We start from the raw sequence: 20,311 nt of genomic DNA, 5'->3' as shown, positions 1-20,311 counted from the left end.
AGGGCCAGGGCTTCCCTGGTGGCGCAGTGGTTGAGAGTCTGCCTGCCGATGCAGGGGACACGGGTTCGTGCCCCAGTCCGGGAAGATCCCACATGCCGCGGAGCGGCTGGGCGCGTGAGCCATGGACGCTGGGCCTGCGCGTCCGGAGCCTGTGCTCTGCAACGGGAGAGGCCACAACAGTGAGAGGCCCACGTACCACAAAAAAAAAAAAAAAAAAGAAAAAAGAAAAAAAAAAAAAAGTGCAGGGCCAGATGGCTTCACAGGCGAATTTTAACAGGAATTTAGAGAAGAACTAACAGCTATCCTTCTCAACCTCTTCCAAAATATAGCAGAGGGAGGAACACTCACAAACTCATTCTATGTGGCCACCATCACCCTGATACCCAAACCAGACAGAGATGTCACAAAAAAGAAAATTACAGGCCAATATCACTGATGAACATAGATGCAAAAGTCCTGAACAAAATACTAGCAAATGAATCCAACAGCATATTAAAAGGACCATACACCATGATCAAGTGGGTTTTACCCCAGGATGCAAGGATTCTTCAATATATGCAAATCCATCAATGTGGTACACCATATTAACAAATTGAAGGATAAAAACCATATGATAATCTCAATAGATGCAGAAAAAGCTTTCGACAAAACTTAACATGCATTTATAAAAATACTCTCCAGAAAGTGGGCATGGAGGGAACCTACCTCAACATAATAAAGGCCAAATATGACAAATCCACAGCCAACATCATCCTCAATGGTGAAAAACTGAAAGCATTTCCACTAAGATCAGGAACAAGACAAGGTTCCCCACTCTCACCACTCTTATTCAACATAGTCTTGGAAGTTTTAGCCACGGCAATCAGCAAAGAAAAAGAAATAAAAGGAATCCACATCGGAAAAGAAGAAGTAAAACTATCACTGTTCGCAGATAACATGGTATTTACTATATGTAGAAAATCCTAAAGATGTCACCAGAAAACTACTAGAGCTAATCAATGAATTTGGTAACGTAGCAGGATATAAAAAGAATGCACAGAAATCTCTTGCTTTCCTACACACTAACAACAAAAGATCAGAAAGAGAAATTAAGGAAACATTCCCATTTACGATTGCAACAAAAAGAAAAAATACCCAGGAATAAACCTGCCTAAGGAGGAAAAAGACCTGTATGCAGAAAATTATAAGACACTGATGAGAGAAATTAAAGATGATACAAACAGATGGAGAGATATACCATGCTCTTTGATCGGAAAAATCAACATTGTGAAAATGATGATGCTCCCCAAAGCAATCTACAGATTCAGTGCAATCCCTATCAAATTACCAATGGCATTTTTCAAAGAACTAGAACAAAAAATTTTACAATCTGTATGGAAACACAAAAGACCCCAAATAGCCAAAGTAATCTTGAGAAAGAAATATGGAGCTGGAGGTATCAGGCTCCCTGACTTCGGACTATACTACAAAGCTACAATAATCAAGAGAGTATGGTAATGGCACAAAAATAGAAATATAGATCAATGGAACAGGATAGAAAGCCCAGAAATAAACCCATGCACATATGATCACCTTATCTTTGATAAAGGAGGCAACAATATCCAGTGGAGAAAAGACAGCTTCTTCAATAAGTGGTGCTGAGAAAACTGGACAGCTACATGTAAAAGAATGAAGTTAGAACACTTCCTAACACCATACAAACAAAAATAAACTCAGTATGGATTAAAGAACACTTCCTAACACCACACAAAACAAAAATAAACTCAATATCGGTTAAAGACCTAAATGTAAGGCCAGACACTATAAAACTCTTAGAGGAAAACATTGGCAGAACACTCTATGACATAAACCACAGCAAGATCCTTTTTAACCCACCTGCTAAAGTAATGGAAATAAAAACAAAACAAAATAAATGGGACCTAATGAAACTTAAAGGCTTTTGCCCAGCAAAGGAAACCATAAACAAGACGAAAAGACAACACTCAGAATGGGAGAAAATATTTGCAAATGAAGCAACTGACAAAGGATTAATCTCCAAAATATACAAGCAGCTCATGCAGCTCAATATCAAAAAATCAAACAACCCAATCCAAAAACGTGTGGAAGACCTAAATAGACATTTCTCCAAAGAAGGCATACAGATGGCCAACAAACACATGAAAAGATGCTCAACAATGTTAAGCATCAGAGAAATACAAATCAAAACCACACTGAGGTATCACCTCACACTGGTCAGAATGGCCATCATCAAAAAATCTAGAAACAGGGCTTCCCTGGTGGTGCAGTGGTTGAGAGTATGCCTGCCGATGCAGGGGACACGGGTTCGTGCTCCGGTCTGGGGAGATCCCACATGCTATGGAGCGGCTGGGCCCGTGAGCCATGGCCGCTGAGCCTGTGTGTCCGGAGCCTGTGCTCCGCAACGGGAGAGGCCACAACAGTGAGAGGTCCGTGTACCACAAAAAAAAAAATCTAGAAACAATAAATGCTGGAGAGGGTGTGAAGAAAAGGGAACCCTCTTGCACTGTTGATGAGAATGTAAATTGATACAGCCACTATGGAGAACAGTATGGAGTTTCCTTAAAAAACTAAAAATAGAACTACCATATGACCTAGCAGTACCACTACTCAGGCATATACCCTGAGAAAACCATAATTCAAACAGATACATTTACCACAATATTCACTGCAGCACTATTTTCAATAGCCAGAACATGGAAACAAACTAAATGTCCATCGACAGATGAATGGATAAAGAAGATGTGGCACATGTATACAATGGAATATTACTCAGCCATAAAGGGAATGAAATTATTTGTAGTGAGGTGGATGAACCTACAGTCTGTCATACAGAGTGAAGTAATTCAGAAAGAGGAAAACAAATACCGTATGCTAACGCATATATATGGAATCTAGAAAAATGGTACTGATGAACCTAGTGGTAGGGCAGGAATAAAGGTGACAATGTTGAGAACAGACTTGAGGACACAGGGCAGGAAGTGGAGGCTGGGACGTAGTGAGAGAGTAGCATTGACATATATACACTACCAAATATAAAATAGATAGTGGGAAGTTGCTACATAGCACAGGGAGATCAGCCTGGTGTTTGTGACGCCCTAGAGGGGTGGGATAGGGAGGGGAGGGTGGGAGGGAGGCTCAAGAGGGAGGGGATGTGGGGATATATGTATGCATATAGCTGATTCACTTTGTTGTACAGCAGAAATGAACACAGCATTGTAAAGCAATTATACTCCAATAAAGATGCATAAAAAAATAGCCAGTATGCACGTTATCTCCATGTATGTTTTTACACTGTTACCACATATGTAAATATCCACGAAAACATGGTGTATTATTTTGCAAGTTTGAAAATAGTATGTAAAAGTTGTATCACAATTAAAAAAAAAGAAATATATTTGATTAATCTCCTCCTCTACTTAGTATCTAAAAGAAACAGCCAAAACTAATTTATAGCTAGTCTTATACTATAAACAGCTCTCATTTATTTAATTCATGCTATCAATAGGCACTAAGATAAGAGGAAGCAGAGTGGTGCCTAAGAAAATCTCTAAAACCAGACCTCCAGGGTTCATATCCAGTTATGTCACTTACTACTTACTTAGCCATGTGACTTTGCGCAAGTTCTTTGTGCCTCATATGCAAAATAGGGATTGTAAATAAAAATAATTATATATGTAAATTAATTCATTATTGAATCATATGGTATTTGTCTTTCTGTCTGACTTATTTCACTTAGCACAATGCCCTCAAGTTCCACCCATGTTGTTGCAAATGCAAGAGTTCATTTCATTCTTTTTTTATGGTTGAATAATATTCCACTGCCTATACAATACATACACCACATTTTCTTTATCTGTTCATCTGTCAATGAACACTTAGGTTGTTTCCATATCTTGGCTATTGTAAATAACACTGCAATGAACATTAGGATGGAGATATATATAGATAGATAGATAGATCTATATATATTTATCTATATGGATATATATCTTTCTGAGTTAGTGCTTTTGTTTTCTTTGGATAAATACCCAGAAGTGTAATTGCTGGATCATTTGGTAGTTCTCTTTTTGAGGAGTCTCAATAGTGGCTGCCCCAATTTACATTCCCACCAACAGTGCATAGGGGTTCCCTTTTCTCCACACCCTCTCAAACGCTTGTCATTTCTTGGCTTTTTGAAAACAGCCATTCTAACAGGTGTGAGGTGATGTCTCATTGTGGTTTTCATTTGCATTTCCCTGATAATTAATGAGCATCTTTTTATGTACCTGTTGGCTGTCCACATATTTTCTTTGGAAAAAATGTCTATTCAGGTGCTCTGCCCATTTTTTAATAGGATTTTTTTTTGCTATTGAGTTGTATGAGTTCTTTACATATTTTAGATATTAACCTCTTATCAGATATATGATATGCAAATATTTTCTCCCATTCAGTAGGTTGCCTCTTCATTTTGTTGATGGTTTCCTTTGCTATGAAGCAGCCTTTTAATTTGATGTGTTCCACTTGTTTATTTTTGCTTTTGTTACCTTTGTTTTTGATATCAAATCCAAAAAAACATTGGCCTCTTTTTTTTTTTTCTCGGTACGCGGGCCTCTCACTGTTGTGGCCTCTCCCGTTGCGGACCACAGGCTCTGGACGTTTCCCCTCTCCAGTCTACTGCTGGAGTAGAGGTGGGATATTTGTCTATTTGACTGAAGTAAAGGAGAAAGATGATCCGGAAATGTGACTGAATTTTAATTCAATACTTTTTACTTTAGTAGCTTGATTCTCTCTTTGAGAGGTATCTGGTGCCTTTCAGGATGCTTCAGTATAAATTGTGTTGGTTCTCAGCTTTTGCCAATGCTAGTTTACAATTCTGTTTTCTCAGTTAGCCAAGGCACTTGACATTTTCCTTCTGCTTTTTTGCTCACAAAATTTTGTCACTGTTTTTTTTCCTCTCCCATTTTCCCCACCTAATTTAGTTTTGGTATAGAGAAAAGGTTAGAAATACCATTAATTGTCTCTTTAATAGGATTTTGGGAGAAAGGAAATGTAGCTGGGTGTATTCTACCTGGTAGTTATACCTAAAGTCTCCTGATTTTCCTTCATCTTTCCTACATTTTCAGAAAATATCTACCAGGGTAATATTTTCTTCTTGCTATTATTCTACTGTTAATATTTATTCTGCTATTATTATAGTTCATTGTAACTATTACCACATTTTCTAATCTCCAGTTCACAGCAAACAACCTTTGAATGAGCTTCAGAAACGTTTTTGCTGCTTTAAAACATAATTCAGTATTCTTAAATTTATATAACATAATCCATTCTTTGAGTTAATATTTACTAATAATTTAACATGTGCCAGAATCTGTACTAGCAGTGGGAATACTGAATTATAAGACACACTTGCCTTCTAGAATTTTACGTTCTATGGGAGAAGACATACAAGTAGGTGTTTTTTCAAATGTTATACATGTTAAATGTTATACCAGAAGTAGGCTTAGCATCCTAAGGGATATATAAATGACCACCTAATCCCAGTAACTGATGCTTAAACTGGGTCTTAAAGGAAAAACAGGATTATCAAGGTGAATAAGAAGAGCATTCCAGGCAAATGATGGCATAGCTTGTACAAAAGCATGATGGTATCAACGACTTCAAAGAATATAGATTCCCACTCTTTATAATTTAACAGGTTATTTTCTTTAGACATCTCAAATGATTACAAAATCCTGGTGAGGAAAGCATTAACACTATTACTTTTGCATTAACATATATTAAAAGCATTAACATACTTTTTTGTATGAGGAAACTGAGATACATTCAAGCTTTACAGTAAGCCAATAGCAGAGATAAAACTAGAACTAAAATTCTAGTTTTCTGATTGCTGGCTAAATGGTCAATCATTGGATAATTTTAACTCTACATTCTGAAACTGTTAGTCCCTTCGCTGTCTGATTTTTCTCAATGTTGCATACAATTGCAATAATAATAATAAGTAATATTGTAAGGCTTACAACCTGCCAGGTACAGTGCAAGAACTTTACATACTGTTACTCATTAAAAATCTTCAAAACGGTTGAATATTCTGAGACTTAAAGAGGCTAAGAAACTTTCCCAGGAACCCTTAGCTACTAAGAGGCAGAGGCGGGGTTTGAAGGCAGGTCAATACTCTTTTTTATTTTTAATATTTATTTATTTATATTTGGCTGCACTGGGTCTTCATTGCTGCGCGGGGGCTTTCTCTAGTTGGGGCGAGCGGGGGCTACTCTTCTTTGTGGTGCGCGGGCTTCTCATTGTCGTGGCTTCTCTTGTTGCCGAGCACGGGCTCTAGGTGCACGGGCTTCAGTAGTTGTGGCACACAAGCTCAGTAGTTGTGGCTTGCGGGCTCTAGAGCACAGGCTCAGTAGTTGTGGCTCACGGGCTTAGTTGCTCCATGGCATGTGGGATCTTCCCGGACCAGGGATCGAACCCGTGTTCCCTGCACTGGCAAGAGATTCTTAACCACTGTGTCACCAGGGAAGTTCCGGCAGGTCAATACTCTTAATCAATATGCTATACTGCAACGATATTATATTAGTTAAGTATAAAATCTAAAATTCCTTAATTTAACTTTTAAACACTTCAAAGTCTGGTCCAATCCTGCTTATACACCTCAGCTACCATGAATTCCTAATGGTGTCCAAAGTGACCTAGGCCATATGTTTCCATGAACATTTCATACTCATTACCCATTTTGATATTCAACAAAAATTTATTAAGTAGTTACAGTGTGCCAGGAACAATATTAGTGCTGGCTTGAAAAAAGTAAAAGACACTAACTTTGCCTTTAAGCAGTTCACAGTCAAGACAGGAAAATCAATGACTTCAGTACAGCATGTATTGTGCTTCATTTCGGGTAAATACTAGGATTCAGAAGAAGATATAGAAAAAACACCTAATTCACTCTGAAGAGATGAGGGGATGTTTCAAAAGGAGGTAATGCTTAATCTAAATAAATCTTGAGATATAAGAGAGAGTCAGCCAAGCAAAAACAAGAGAAATGAGGGACCAAAGGCATTATAGGCAGAGAACAGCATTTTAAAAGATTTGAGAGAGGCTGTCTTTCTCTAACTAGTAGAATTTAGACTAAGTTTAACTAAAAATGGCTAAGTTTAAATGTCACTTCCTCATTCCTCAAAAAATTAAAAATAGAGCTACCATATGATCTAGCAGTACCGCTTCTGGGTATTTGAAGGAAATAAAATAACTATCTCAAAGAGATGTCTGCACTCCCATGTTCGTTGCCATATTATTGACGATATCCAAAATATGGAAACAACCTAAGTGTACTTCAATAGATGAATGAATAAAATAAATGTAGTGGAATATTATTTAGCCATGAGAAAGAAGGAAATCCTGCCATTTGCAACAACATGGATGGACCTTGAGGACATTATGCTAAGTGAAATAAGTCACACAGGGAAAGATAAATATTGTATGTTCTCAATTATCTGAACTCAGAAAATTATCGTGAAGGTAATGGGGAGCCTTAGAATGAGTTTAAGTAGGCAAATGCCTGTTCTTGGTTTCCATTTTAGAAAGAATACTCTGGTAGCTGAGGAGTGAATAGGTTGTTTTGGAGATGAGCAATAGGAAGAAAAAAGAAATACCAATTAAGAAGTGACTACAGTAGTCCAGATGAGAAATGAACGTGAACTTACATTGAGATCAAGACAATGGGGAATGGAAAGAAAAGGTAAATTTTGGACTACTTGGAAGAAAGAATCTACATAACTTAGTGAGTAATTGGACCTATGGTTGGATTAAAAAGTTGAAAATTATTACTAGGTCATCATGCTAGGAAAGACAAAGAGGTTTTGAAGATAAAATAATGTTTTGCTTGCGGCATACCAAGTTTGAGATATTGATGAGATAAATGAGCAGAGATGCAGTCTGGAACACTAGATAGAGGTTAAGATGTAGATTTAAGCTATAGATTTGCAATTCACCACCATGTAAAGCAGCATTTCTCAATTTTGGCAGCCCATCAGATTCACTTGGAAAGCTTTTTGTAAATATAGAAGCCTGGGCTAAAAATCCATAGACTTTTTTTAGTACTTCTGAAATAAGCCTGGGGCATCAATGTTTTTAAAAATTTGATTTTGATGCATAATTACAATTAAGAATCACTGATGGGTAATTTAAGTCATGAGCATAGATTAGATTTATGGTTTTCAAACAGCACATTGCACCAATTAGGGGAGATTTAGAAGCAATTATCAGAAAGATTGTGATAATAATAACAACAACTATAATTTATTACCTATGGTAGAAACTGTGCTAAAGACTTTATACATGTTATTTGTAGTGGAAGAGAAATCAAAAAGAATGTGTCAGATGAAAGTCAACACAGCTCTTACATGAAGTCTTCCACAGCACTTTCAGTTTATCTTGATGTCTCTCATCTCAACTTGGTATTTAGAATATACGAACTTATACAAGGCTATCTAGTATCTAATTTGAATGTATATAACCTTAAGCAGTATAACACAGTGGTTAAGAGCAAGAGCTGTACAGCTAGACCTCCTGGTTTAAACCCCATATCATCCTATCCTTTGCTGGCAATTTTGATCTTAGGCAAGTTGTTTAGTTTCTTTTTAGTATACTGTATATGATTAAAGTATAATGTGTGTGTATGTATACATACATATGTACTACATATGTGTGTGTTTGTGTGTGTATGTATTTTATATTTATATACATATACAGGTGATACTTTACATATACTATAATGTAAATTCCTTGAAGGGGTGGATTTGTTTTATATCTTGTTTATCTTTTGTAGCTTTCTCCTCAACTTTACCTAGTCCAGTGGGGAGTAATTATAATAACTAATATTTGTTAAGATAGTCACTGTTTGAAGCAATTTACTTACATTAATTCATTGATTCAATTGATTTTCATTACAAGCCTAGAGATTAGCATATTAGTACCCTCATTTTACAGATGACTATATTGAGAAAGAGAGGTGAAGTAATATTACTAAAATAAATACTGTCTGCAAGTGGAGGATATGGGGTCTAAGGAAGCAAATCCAGCTCTATTAACTTGAGCTCTTAACTACTGTGCTCTACTGCCTCCCTCCATACTACACAATAGACTCAATAAATTATTATGAGTTTGAATAAAATTTGAAAGAAAGGAATGGCTAGAAATAGATGGTATCCATTTATATGCAGCACATTTTGCAATGTACTTCACTGAAACTAGGTTCTGTTGCCTTTTATAAAGAGAAGTTTGATAAAAGAATATTCAATTACCTTTTTAACTTACTTATATTCCTGTATTATCATTTTTAAAAAAGGATTGGAATAAGGAAAGGATCATTTCAGTAAATGTCTTTTATCTGTTTTCTAAGGTAAAAAGTGTTTAAAAGTTTTAAAGCAACCCAAAGCCCAATGTTCTCCAAAGTTTCTCCCAGAAATGGATCTATGATTTTAAAGTAAGTGTTGAAAACTTATTGGGCCCCTACCATATGTATGGTTATTTCCCAGGCAATGTGAAGTCACAGGATTAATAAAAACAACTTCACAAGAACTTCTAGAAAAATGGGTTTTTCAAATAATGCAGACTTCTACAGAAAGAAACAGTACTCTCAATTATATGGATCTGCTATTGCTCTAAATAAAGGGCCGGAAGAGCAATTCTGTCTGGTTTCATTTTTACTCACACTTGTGGAATTCCATTCGTTTATTTCTGACATACTTTATATGGATAATGTACTAAATGAGAGGATTCAATTCCAATTTTTTCACAATTCCCATGCACAAATATCATCCTCCTGATAACAAAAGTCACATCCCAGATGTCACACCTAAAGGAAACCTGCTCTTGGATGTTACCGAGCTTTTTTACTAACCTCACACAATACTGATTAAATTCTGGTGTGTGGAGTAGAAGATTTAAAGGTGATATTAAAGGTATTAGCAATGACAGTTTACTTTATCATTGCTATATTAACAAAGAGCAAAGCTTAAATATCCCTTTAACTTCCATGGTTATAAATAGCAATTTCTCCTTCCCATTTTTCCTAAGACAAAGTCCTTATTATCCAAATATTCACCATAGTGACATGCATATTCATTGTATTAAAATGATCCCTCTGGATTGTCCTTGGTCTAGGAAATGTCAAAAATAAAGCCAAAGCTAAATCTGATTACCTACCAATAAAATAGAGTTTACATCAGGGACAAGCAGGAGGTCTCTTAGGATCTGAAATGTAGGACTTTTGAGTGGTTGTGGATAGACTGAGAAATGCTCTCACGTGCAACTTTGATAGAGAATTTTATTAAAATCCTTCATTTTGCTTCTACCCCCTACCTTGTCTACTAACTACTAAATCTACTCAGGAATTTAATTTTCATTTTCAAAGTCTCAAGAGAGTTAGAGCTCTGAAAATGACTGCAAAATATAGGTACTGTTCTTTTGTTTTTTATTTTATTTTCTCCCAAGAATAAGTAGTTCAGCACAGAAATGTTCTCAGTTTAGTAATCATAATCTAACACTCAAGATTCTGCATTATCTGGTCCCAACAAATCTTTCCTGTGATAGTTTGAATTACCCCAACAGGTTATAAGCCAAAATGAACTATTCTCTACTACTCAAACATATTATTTGCTTTCTGTCTCCCAACTTTTACTCATGTTGTTTCCTCTGCCCAAAATGACCTTTTCCCTATCTTGGCCACTCTTCAAGGTCTAACTCAGATGCTACCTTACCATACTTCCCCAACTCCCCATCTAGCTTCTCTTCTTCTCTCCCTGCTCAGCTTGAAATATTCTGCCCACTGAACTCAAAGCAGAATAATTTATGCTTCATTCATATCTCTTTTGAATCTCTGTGGCACTCACTGCTTTCCACATTCTGTTATAGTTACTTGTATTTAGTGCTTACAATTCTCTACCTATGAATTCCTGAAGGCAGGCACCCATTGGTCTTTATATCCTTGCCCAGTACTGTGCTTACTGGAACACTGTAGGGTTTTGTATGTTTGGGTTTTTGTTTGTTTTAACAAATTGCATTGTGCTAAGATTTGATTGACTGTGTGCCAATTTGGGGAAATAGCTGCACATTGAGAAAATTGCTCAAGAAAAGAGAACTAAAATGCAAAAATGTCACAAAATGTAACACTTAAGATTATTTAAGATTTAGATTTCATCCAAATATCAAATTACACACGTACTTAGGAGCTTGGCAATTTTTAAGCAAATTGATGTTTTTACATCAAATAACACCAGCAATTCAAAATAGTATACTCTATCAAATAGGAACTTGAATTGTCTTATTCATATATAGCATTGTATTTATAGCATATTTCATTTTAGTCTTTCATCTAGAATAAAAATTTTCATTAACAAATAAAATTACTAGGGACTTTCCTGGTGGCACAGTGGTTAAGAATCCGCCTGCCAATGCAGGGGACACGGATTTGAGCCCTGGTCCGGGAAGATCCCACATGACACGGAGCAACTAAGCCCATGCACCACAACTACTGAGCCTGCGCTCTAGAGCCCGCGCTCCGCAACAAGAGAAGCCACCGCAATGAGAAGCCCGCGCAGTGCAACGAAGAGTAGCCCCTGTTCACGGCAAGTAGAAAAAGCCCGCGTGCAGCAATGAAGACCCAACACAGCCATAAATAAATAAATAATAATTTTTAAAATTACTAAAACAAGCTGAGTATAATTTTCAGTGAAGTTTCTGTCAAAGACATTTTTTATGATTTAAAAAATAGATTATTAAACCTAAGCTATATAACTTGTTTATTATTTTATTTAAACCTTGATTTTACTCCTTAATTTTAATCTCCAACTGTTACTAAAGAAGACCTGACATTGTTGTTAAGTTTTCCCAAAGACCCAGTAATTTTCCTCTAATGAAGTAGTTGGTAAAATATAGGGAAGCAAAGGATCTATACACATAGGATCTTAATAGAAGTTTAAATTAGGCTAGTAAGCAGGTGCAAAAAAATTTTAAACAAAATTTTTCATCAACTCACAATTCTTATAGTCAGTCAATGTTAGAAATTAGTCAGATGTAGCATGTTTTTCTTGTTTGCATTTTTATAACCATCTTTATTTCAGTGTACCACGTGTTTTTGACTGAATTTCTTACTTGATAAGAAGAGTGAAGGAGAGAGATCAAAATTAGATTCATGATGACCATTACCAATAGCCCATCCTAGCTCTAAGAGTGTACATAATAATGTCTGCCAATAAATAATGTTGGCAGTAATGTGCTTAGTATATACCAGTACTCTTAGAGGTACTTTATATACATTAACTTGCTTGATCTTCACAACTCTTTGAGGTAGGCACCATTACTATCCCTATATCACATCTGAGGAAACTGACACCCAGAAAGGTTCAATAACTTGCCTATGATCATACAGCTGGTAAGCGGTGTAGCTAAGATTTGAACCTAGTGAACACGGAAGTCTGGATGCTTAACTACCATACTATACAAACCAGAAGAACTTGTAAATCAATTTTCTATTGCTCTAATCCAAGAAAACAGGCACTACTGAGCAGCATGCGTCAGTCTAGGATTCTAGGGAAACAAGGTTTCTGTATCTGCTCTACCCACCTCCCTGCTACTTTCAGCCAGCACACTGATACGAAAGAGAAGAGAGTAGCACTTGGATGTCTAACAGCCAGCTGGTTAAGGTCTACTTCCCTACTAGCTCCTCCCAGTCTTCCTCAGAGCCTAAGGTGAATTCTATCCTCCCCAGCTTATTCAAAGTACTCCATAAATGACCTACCTAGCATTAAACACTCCAAGCTTGTTACTCCTTATTTCCAAAGTTTACTCCCTACTAAATCAAAACCCCCTTCCATAATACATAATGACCTATGCCTAGCCTGGAATTATACTGGATTGGTCACATCCCTGTTTTGAGCTGATTCTTGGGGTCTCTGCTTCTGCCTCCTGCCAATGGGTTAGATCTCCCTTCACTCTCAAATCGAAAACTATGGCTTATAAAACTTACAATGTTATTTTATTTATTCACAGTTTATAATGCCCTAATAAAAAGAATTTAATGTGTTATAAAAGAAGGTAATGCAGTTATCAAAATTATAAAATGCTTGATTATACAGTTCGACCCAATCTTTTATTTCTCTAATATCAAGAGATTTACATGAGGGAAAAAAAATTATATGTAACTCATCCTAAGATTCACCAATTTATAAATTAAATTAAAGCTGACTGTAGCATATCACTTTTGAAAAGTCAATTCAAAATGTGAACATAGCTCATTATGTACATTTTCTCATAATCTTGAAAGCAGGAAACAACTCTTTCTTTTCTGTATTCTCCTCACACCAAATACAGTATTGTGCAAATGATATTTCACAATTACTCAAATTACTCAAATAGTTGTTTACAATTGCACAATTACTCAAATAGTTGTTTACAGACAGCTTACCTTCAGAAACCTTTACAATGTATAATGAAACGCATGTATAAAATGGTACAGATAGAGGCAACTATTGCAAAAAAAGATGACCAATTGTTACTGAGCAGATGTACAATCAAGTTCACCATTCCAAAGGTCAAGATCATCTTGCTGTACAGGAGAAAGGTTGACATTACATTAAATGTCTGTGACATTTTAATCAATCTTAACTTTTTAATGTTATATATTTTGACATAGCAACAGGGAGAAATTTTTCTCCACTTTGTAAAAGAAATAACTCTAAGACAGTAATTTTTTTCACCTTACAGAATTATTGAGATATCCTCATTTAAGTGCCAATGAAGAAGGTAACTAAGAATTTTTATGGTTTGGTTCTCTTGAAAGGTCACAAATACAGTGAAAAATCTAGCAGAATGTTGTGAAACCAATACCTAGAGGAATCCCAAAGCAATGCCAAGAAACAGAATGTACTCATAGTGACTAATACATGCAAATACTGGAAATAAATTCTAACAGATTAAACAGGTTTTGTAGCAACTAAAAGGTATATTCAAATCATTCCAAAATTAATCAAGCTTAAGAATATGGCAGTCTTCCCTGCTAATAAGAATCTAAGCTGACTAAGTAGCCTGAATAACATATAAATTATAGCCAATATCAGTAGGTATAATTTTTAGTGTGCTTTTAATTAAAAAGGAGAAACTGACCCCTTAACTGAATCAAATCACTGTTTCAGACTTCCACTTCAGTCTTTTGATAAATATATTCATATTTAATACATCATTTTACCCTGATGAGCCATTAACTTCTAATCAAGCTATGGAATCACGAAGACAAAACTATCTTTCTGCTGAGAAATGCTGCAACATTTTCTCTCTTTTTGCTCGTTTAATATGGAATGCCTTGTCAAGAATCTGCCAAGTCCCCTAATACTGAGGCAGAAATATTATAACATAAAAAAATACAATAAATTTCCTTCAAAATCTGAATGTCAAACAGAGGCACAGTTTCTTACCCAAGCCTGTAATTCTGAGGACATGCTATAACAAACAAAACTAAATGTGATAGGGAAAAATGGTTTAAAATAAATAGCAGAGTTTCAGCATAAAATAGATATATAAATCCAAATTCTTTGCTGTGATGATTTTCTACTCTTTGTAGTTAACATGTTTAATGTAGTCAAGTCTTTTCATTGAGAAAATGAAAGTAAACAAATGTAGAATATCTCTGGGTCAAAAACATTAAACAGGCTTATATGTCACCAGATTTCTGTGTAAAAAACCAAACCGAAACAAAAAACAGATTTATCATCTACTTTAATCTGTAAGTAATACCTTAGAAGATCTCTACACTAAGAGGACAGAGAGCATAATTATTTCAATAGATCTGAGAAATGATTTAAAGTAATGCCTTCTAAAACAGTTTAGATACTGAAATACAAATTTCAGGAAAATAGCTCAGATGCTGATAAACATGATTCTACTCATCACACTTGGGTTGCTGTGTGGTTGCACAGTACAATGGTAGCAACATCTATTTCTATGCTTAAGTAATCCCAGATAAAATATTTTAATATGTCACTATATACAAGCAGCTAGTTATGGTGTATCCTTATAAGTTTGAACAATTTATGCTATTTTCATCATTTGAAATAAAAGATGCAATTTTACTGTATTCAGGTTTAATCTGGAAAAATCTGTAGAGCCCAAAACCTTGCCCTTAATCACATACAAAGAATCTATTTCCTTACCTCCCACTTCCCCATAAAAAGCTACAGTAAACACAAACTTAAACACACACACATTTCTAAAATTCATATTGTTTAATTGGTGTCTAGTACTATAAATATTACTTGTTCAAATAGCCTAAGGAAAATCTAATAATAAACAATTACATTGATTAATATGTTGTAAATGACTAAGAGCTAGAAAAAGCAATAACTCTACAATCTAATGGTATAATCATAATTCATGACGTCATACCTGATGACTTAGAGATTGAAAAGGCTCACAGGTTCCAGACTGCATAACCTTTCTATTTCCAGAGACCCCTAAAGATTGCATTTCCTGTCTTACAAAAGATAATCACAGCATTCTCTATGTCTCAGCATCTTCAAGGCTAGTGAAGAAAACATCAAACAGCAGATCTGTCCATCAGTATCTGTTTAAGTCATCATGAAGATATCAGATCTCATATGCTATTTATCATCTCCCTTTTGCAGTTACAAACACTGCGTATTAAGGGAGGATGACACAGTTGTATTTGCTGAAGCTGCTAATGCTGTCTGAAAACAGTAAGCTTACTGCTTAGAGCAATTCTGCATCATCCAAACAGAGAGTGAACCACGTCTTTCAGATTTCCCACTTCTGATAATATAAAGATTTCACATGCCAAGGAAAGTTTGATTTTTTTGTCATTCCTTTAAAAATAAGCAACATTCTATTTAATTAAGTGTCTAATGTATCTTTTGCAAATGCCATGTTAAAATGTTAGTTCATAATTATTAGGCAGTTTTCTCCATATATAACTAAGCTTTAATGATTTAACAAGTAAAATTATACTCTAAAAAAGGACTCTTCCCTCCAAACCATGTGTATCGTCACTCATCCAACCCATCAAAATTGGAAGTCCCTAAAAATGATGAGTTTTTATTCTGGCAATCTTTGATAATTTTGTATAACAGTAGATAGATAAATAGGTAAATGCATATTCACTTTTTTAACTCTCCTGAACTTCATTTATATTTCATATTCTTCAGAACAACATGCTTCAAATCAAAATAGCTTTTACACTATTATAAAAGGTATATCTCCTACAGAGTTTAATATGTAAAAGACAACATGCTATTATCAAATTCCAAAACTGCATGGTTAAATCTAAATCTAGGAATTAAACCTACATTATTGGCATTTTTATTGTGATTTTTCATTGCATCTTATTTGTGTTCATCAGGGTTCTTGTAATGCTTTCTTTTCCACAAAAGAGTAGAATCAAGGAATTTAAAGATTAATAAAGTAATCTGATAATAGAAAACCAATATCCTCTAAAATTATAAATGTAAATACTTTCTCTTTACCATGTGATAAAAGATTATGTTTTAGAAATAAAACAAAAACTAAAATTATAATATATTTAATTGAATGCAAAATTGGGACACCAAGTACAATATATTACCCTAAAACACTCTTCACATTATGTATAGCCTGAATTAATGGATATTTTCTTTATATACCTATGAATGCTTTATTTATATACCTGTGATATAAACTAAATGAAATTTAATGATAGCTAAAGTGCTATACAGAAAATGTTTCAGGTAAGTGTAGACTAATTACAAACCAGTATAAATTTCCACTCACAACATTTGATGAGCATAATTTGTATTATCATGGAGACTAGTCAAAATGGGTCTTAAAAATTGGGCTTCTTTAAGAGGCTTAGGGGTAGGGGCATAAGGGAGATGTTGGTCAAAAGTACAAACTTCCAGTTATAAGATGAGTAAGTTCTAGAGATCTAACCAGGATAGTCATTATAGTTAATAATATTGTATTATATACTTAAAAGTTACACGATGGTGGTAATTATTTTGCAATATATAAGTGTATCAAATTAACATGTTGTACAACTTACACAATGTTATATGTCAGTTATATCGCAGTAAATCTAGGGGAAATTATTATACCTTAAATATATCCAATTTTTATTTGTAGAAAGAAATTAGTCTTCTTTAGTAGCCTCTAACTTCTTTATTGCCTCTAACTGCACATGTTCAAAGGGTTTGGTATTTTGGCAGACCTGAATGGAAAATCATATGTAGGCAAATATGATTTATATATGCAATATTTACTCTCTTTTTGTAAACAAAATAAGTACTCATTCTTTAAGAGCTATCTTAACATCTATCTCCCTTTCTATATTTATTTCTTCATGTAGAAAATATTAAACATGTTCTATGTGTCAGATACTGTGCTAGAAAATCTGTGACAACATAAGATATGCCATCACAAAAGCAGATAATTAAACAAGTATGTTTTGCTATGACAGAAAATTAAGAGGTGATATAAGAGTGATAGCAGGGCATCTGACCCTAATCTAGGGCTCAGAAAAGATCTTCCTAAGGAAGTACTGTTAAAACTGAGAAGATCCTGAGCAGATCATATTCAATTAATGCTAAATACAGCATGGTTCGACCATAAAGTTTAAGTAGGACACAGGGAAGAGACGAGGCTAAAAGGGTAAGCCAAGGTCTAATCACAGGACTCTTCAGAAGCCATTTAAAGAGTATGGGCTTAATCTTCAGGGGAATGTTAATCTATCAACACAATCATTCTTGTAGTTTAAGATTATTCTGGCTATGGTAGAGAATCAATCAAGTAAAATAAAACTGGAGAGAGACAAGTTATAAAATTTGGGGTAGGAGATAATGATGGCCTGAACCAAAGTGGTGGCAGTAGGAATGAAAGGAAATCGATAGACACCAGATATACTTTTTAGTTAGAAGGAATGGGATTTGGGGACTAAATGTAAGAAATGAGGTAAAGAGAAATGTCAGGGTCAAGGTTTATTCATAACCTCCTAAATTATTATAGATTTCATTTTGACAAATCAATATACTTTCATCACATGCTCCGTTGCATTGTCATTAATCCATTTCACGTGTATATCTTTAGTTTTTATAAAATAGCCAGAAAATTGTGAGAAGGAAGACCCATCTGACATTCATTCTTTGTCCTCTTATAATGTGCTCAACTTTGAGCAAAGTTATTATAAATGAATAAATGAGAAATAAACTAAAAATTGTACTTTTCTTTCATATATTGTGTCATAACATTGATATAAACTTTGTTTACATCAGTTACTGGACATTATTAATTAGTATATACAATCTAGTTTTCTTCAGTGTTTTCTTGCCAACACATTTAATTGATCTTTGCAATAAGAATATGAAAATGAAAACCAGAATACAAAGAAGCTCTTAATCTCTCTACCATTTAGTTGATAAAATCAACTTAAACCAAAAAAAAATTCATTTATAATTCATTAATCAAGTAATGGATTAACATATGTTAAATATAACAATTAGGGCTTCCCTGGTGGTGCAGTGGTTGAGAGTCTGCCTGCCGATGCAGGGGACACAGGTTCGTGCCCCGGTCTGGGAAGATCCCACATGCTGTGGAGTGGCTAGGCCCGTGAGCCATAGCTGCTGAACCTGCGCGTCCGGAGCCTGTGCTCCGCAACGGGAGAGGCCACAACAGTGAGAAGCCCGCATACCGCCAAAAAAATATATATATATATAAAATAATTAATAGTAATTTAACCTGGGCTAACCAATTAAAACTAATAGACACCTATTTTTTAGAAAACTATTGCTCTATGAAAATAAATATTTATTCATACAGTATGCTTACACATAGCAATGTTATTAAGGTACTCTCATAAGAGGAAGGCACAATGCCTCTACATTTTCCCTAACAAGTCTATCTAACAAAGGTTTGATTAAAAGCAATGAAGAACAACCAGAACACAGCAAAAGAACCCCTTGGTTTGAATGAAGAAATAACTAAAAGGGTCAAATAAATTTAAAAACTTTGTCTATTCAATTATTTGCTGAACATCAGACCATCCTGAATAATAAAGGATCAGCATCTTAAAAGCAGTAAGAGCTTTATAATAATTATCACATATTCAGCTCTTACTTTTTATGTCTCAGGGACTATGCAATCCAATGTCCTCATTTTACAGATGAGGTAACTGAAATTTAGAGAAGTAAAATGATTTATCTAAGACCAGCTAGTAGCAGAGCCAAGGCCAGAATTCAAAATTCTTGTCTCCTAGTTTCAAGGTTTTCCCCAATATAAATCACTATGTCACTGAGTGAAGTAAGTCAGACAGAGAAAGACAAATATATGATATCACCTACATGTGGAATCTAAATAAAGGGTACTCACAGAGAACTCTACTCAGTGCTTTGTGGTGACCTAATTGGGAAAGAAATCTAAAAAAGAGTGGATGTATGTCTACATATAACTGATTCCCTTTGCCGCACAGCAGAAACTAACACAACATTGTAAAGCAACTATACTCCAAAAAAAAATACATAAATGAATTTAAAAAGGGTACAAATGAACTTATCTACAAAACAGAAATAGAGTTACAGATGTAGTAAACAAACTTATGGTTACCAGGGGGTAAGGTGGGGGGTGGGGAAGAGATAAATTGGGATATTGGGATTGACATATACACACTACTATGTATAAAATATATATAACTAATAAGGACCTACTTGTATAGCACAGGCAACTCTACTCAGTACTCTGTAATGGCCTATATGGCAAAGGAATCTACAAAAGGATGGATATATGTATATGTATAACTGATTCACTTTTCTGTACATCTGAAACTAACACAATATTGTAAATCAACTATACTCCAAAAAAATTTTTTTTAATGAAAAAATAATAAATCACTATGTCTTTTTTTTTTTTTTTTTGCGGTACGCAGGCTTCTCACTGTTGTGGCCTCTCCCGTTGAAGAGCACAGGCTCCGGACGCGCAGGCTCAGCGGCCATGGCTCACGGGCCCAGCCGCTCCGCGGCATGTGGGATCTTCCTGGATCGGGGCACGAACCCGTGTCCCCTGCATCGGCAGGCGGACTCCCAACCACTGCACCACCAGGGAAGCCCAATCACTATGTCTTTTAATTGTCTTTGTAATACTATATTTTTTCTTCAGTAATTAAATAACTTTCATTTTAACAGTTTCATGTTTTTGTTAGATTGATAAACATAGTAAATATTTCAGAAAAATATCCATAAGAATCAAAAGTTGTTTATTAAAGTTTTTATCATAAAGTATTCTT

At 35.0% G+C, this 20,311-nt stretch overlaps 1 protein-coding gene across 2 annotated transcripts in view; it reads right to left on the bottom strand.

Annotated features, from left to right (window-relative positions):
* Positions 1–15,516, bottom strand: part of SLC4A10 (solute carrier family 4 member 10) — a 221,952-nt gene extending 206,436 nt beyond the window's left edge. For both annotated transcript variants that reach the window (XM_065881067.1, XM_065881068.1), the window contains exon 1: positions 15,436–15,516. In XM_065881067.1, the coding sequence (XP_065737139.1) occupies positions 15,436–15,516 (81 nt within the window). The remainder of the gene's footprint in view (positions 1–15,435) is intronic.
* Between the last annotated feature and the right edge of the window lie 4,795 nt (positions 15,517–20,311).

The sequence above is a fragment of the Phocoena phocoena genome, chromosome 7 (genome assembly GCF_963924675.1).
Source record: "Phocoena phocoena chromosome 7, mPhoPho1.1, whole genome shotgun sequence".
Taxonomy (NCBI): Eukaryota; Metazoa; Chordata; class Mammalia; order Artiodactyla; family Phocoenidae; genus Phocoena; species Phocoena phocoena.
The sequence above is the reverse complement of the archived record's forward strand: the minus strand, read 5'-3'. Positions and strand labels throughout refer to the sequence as shown.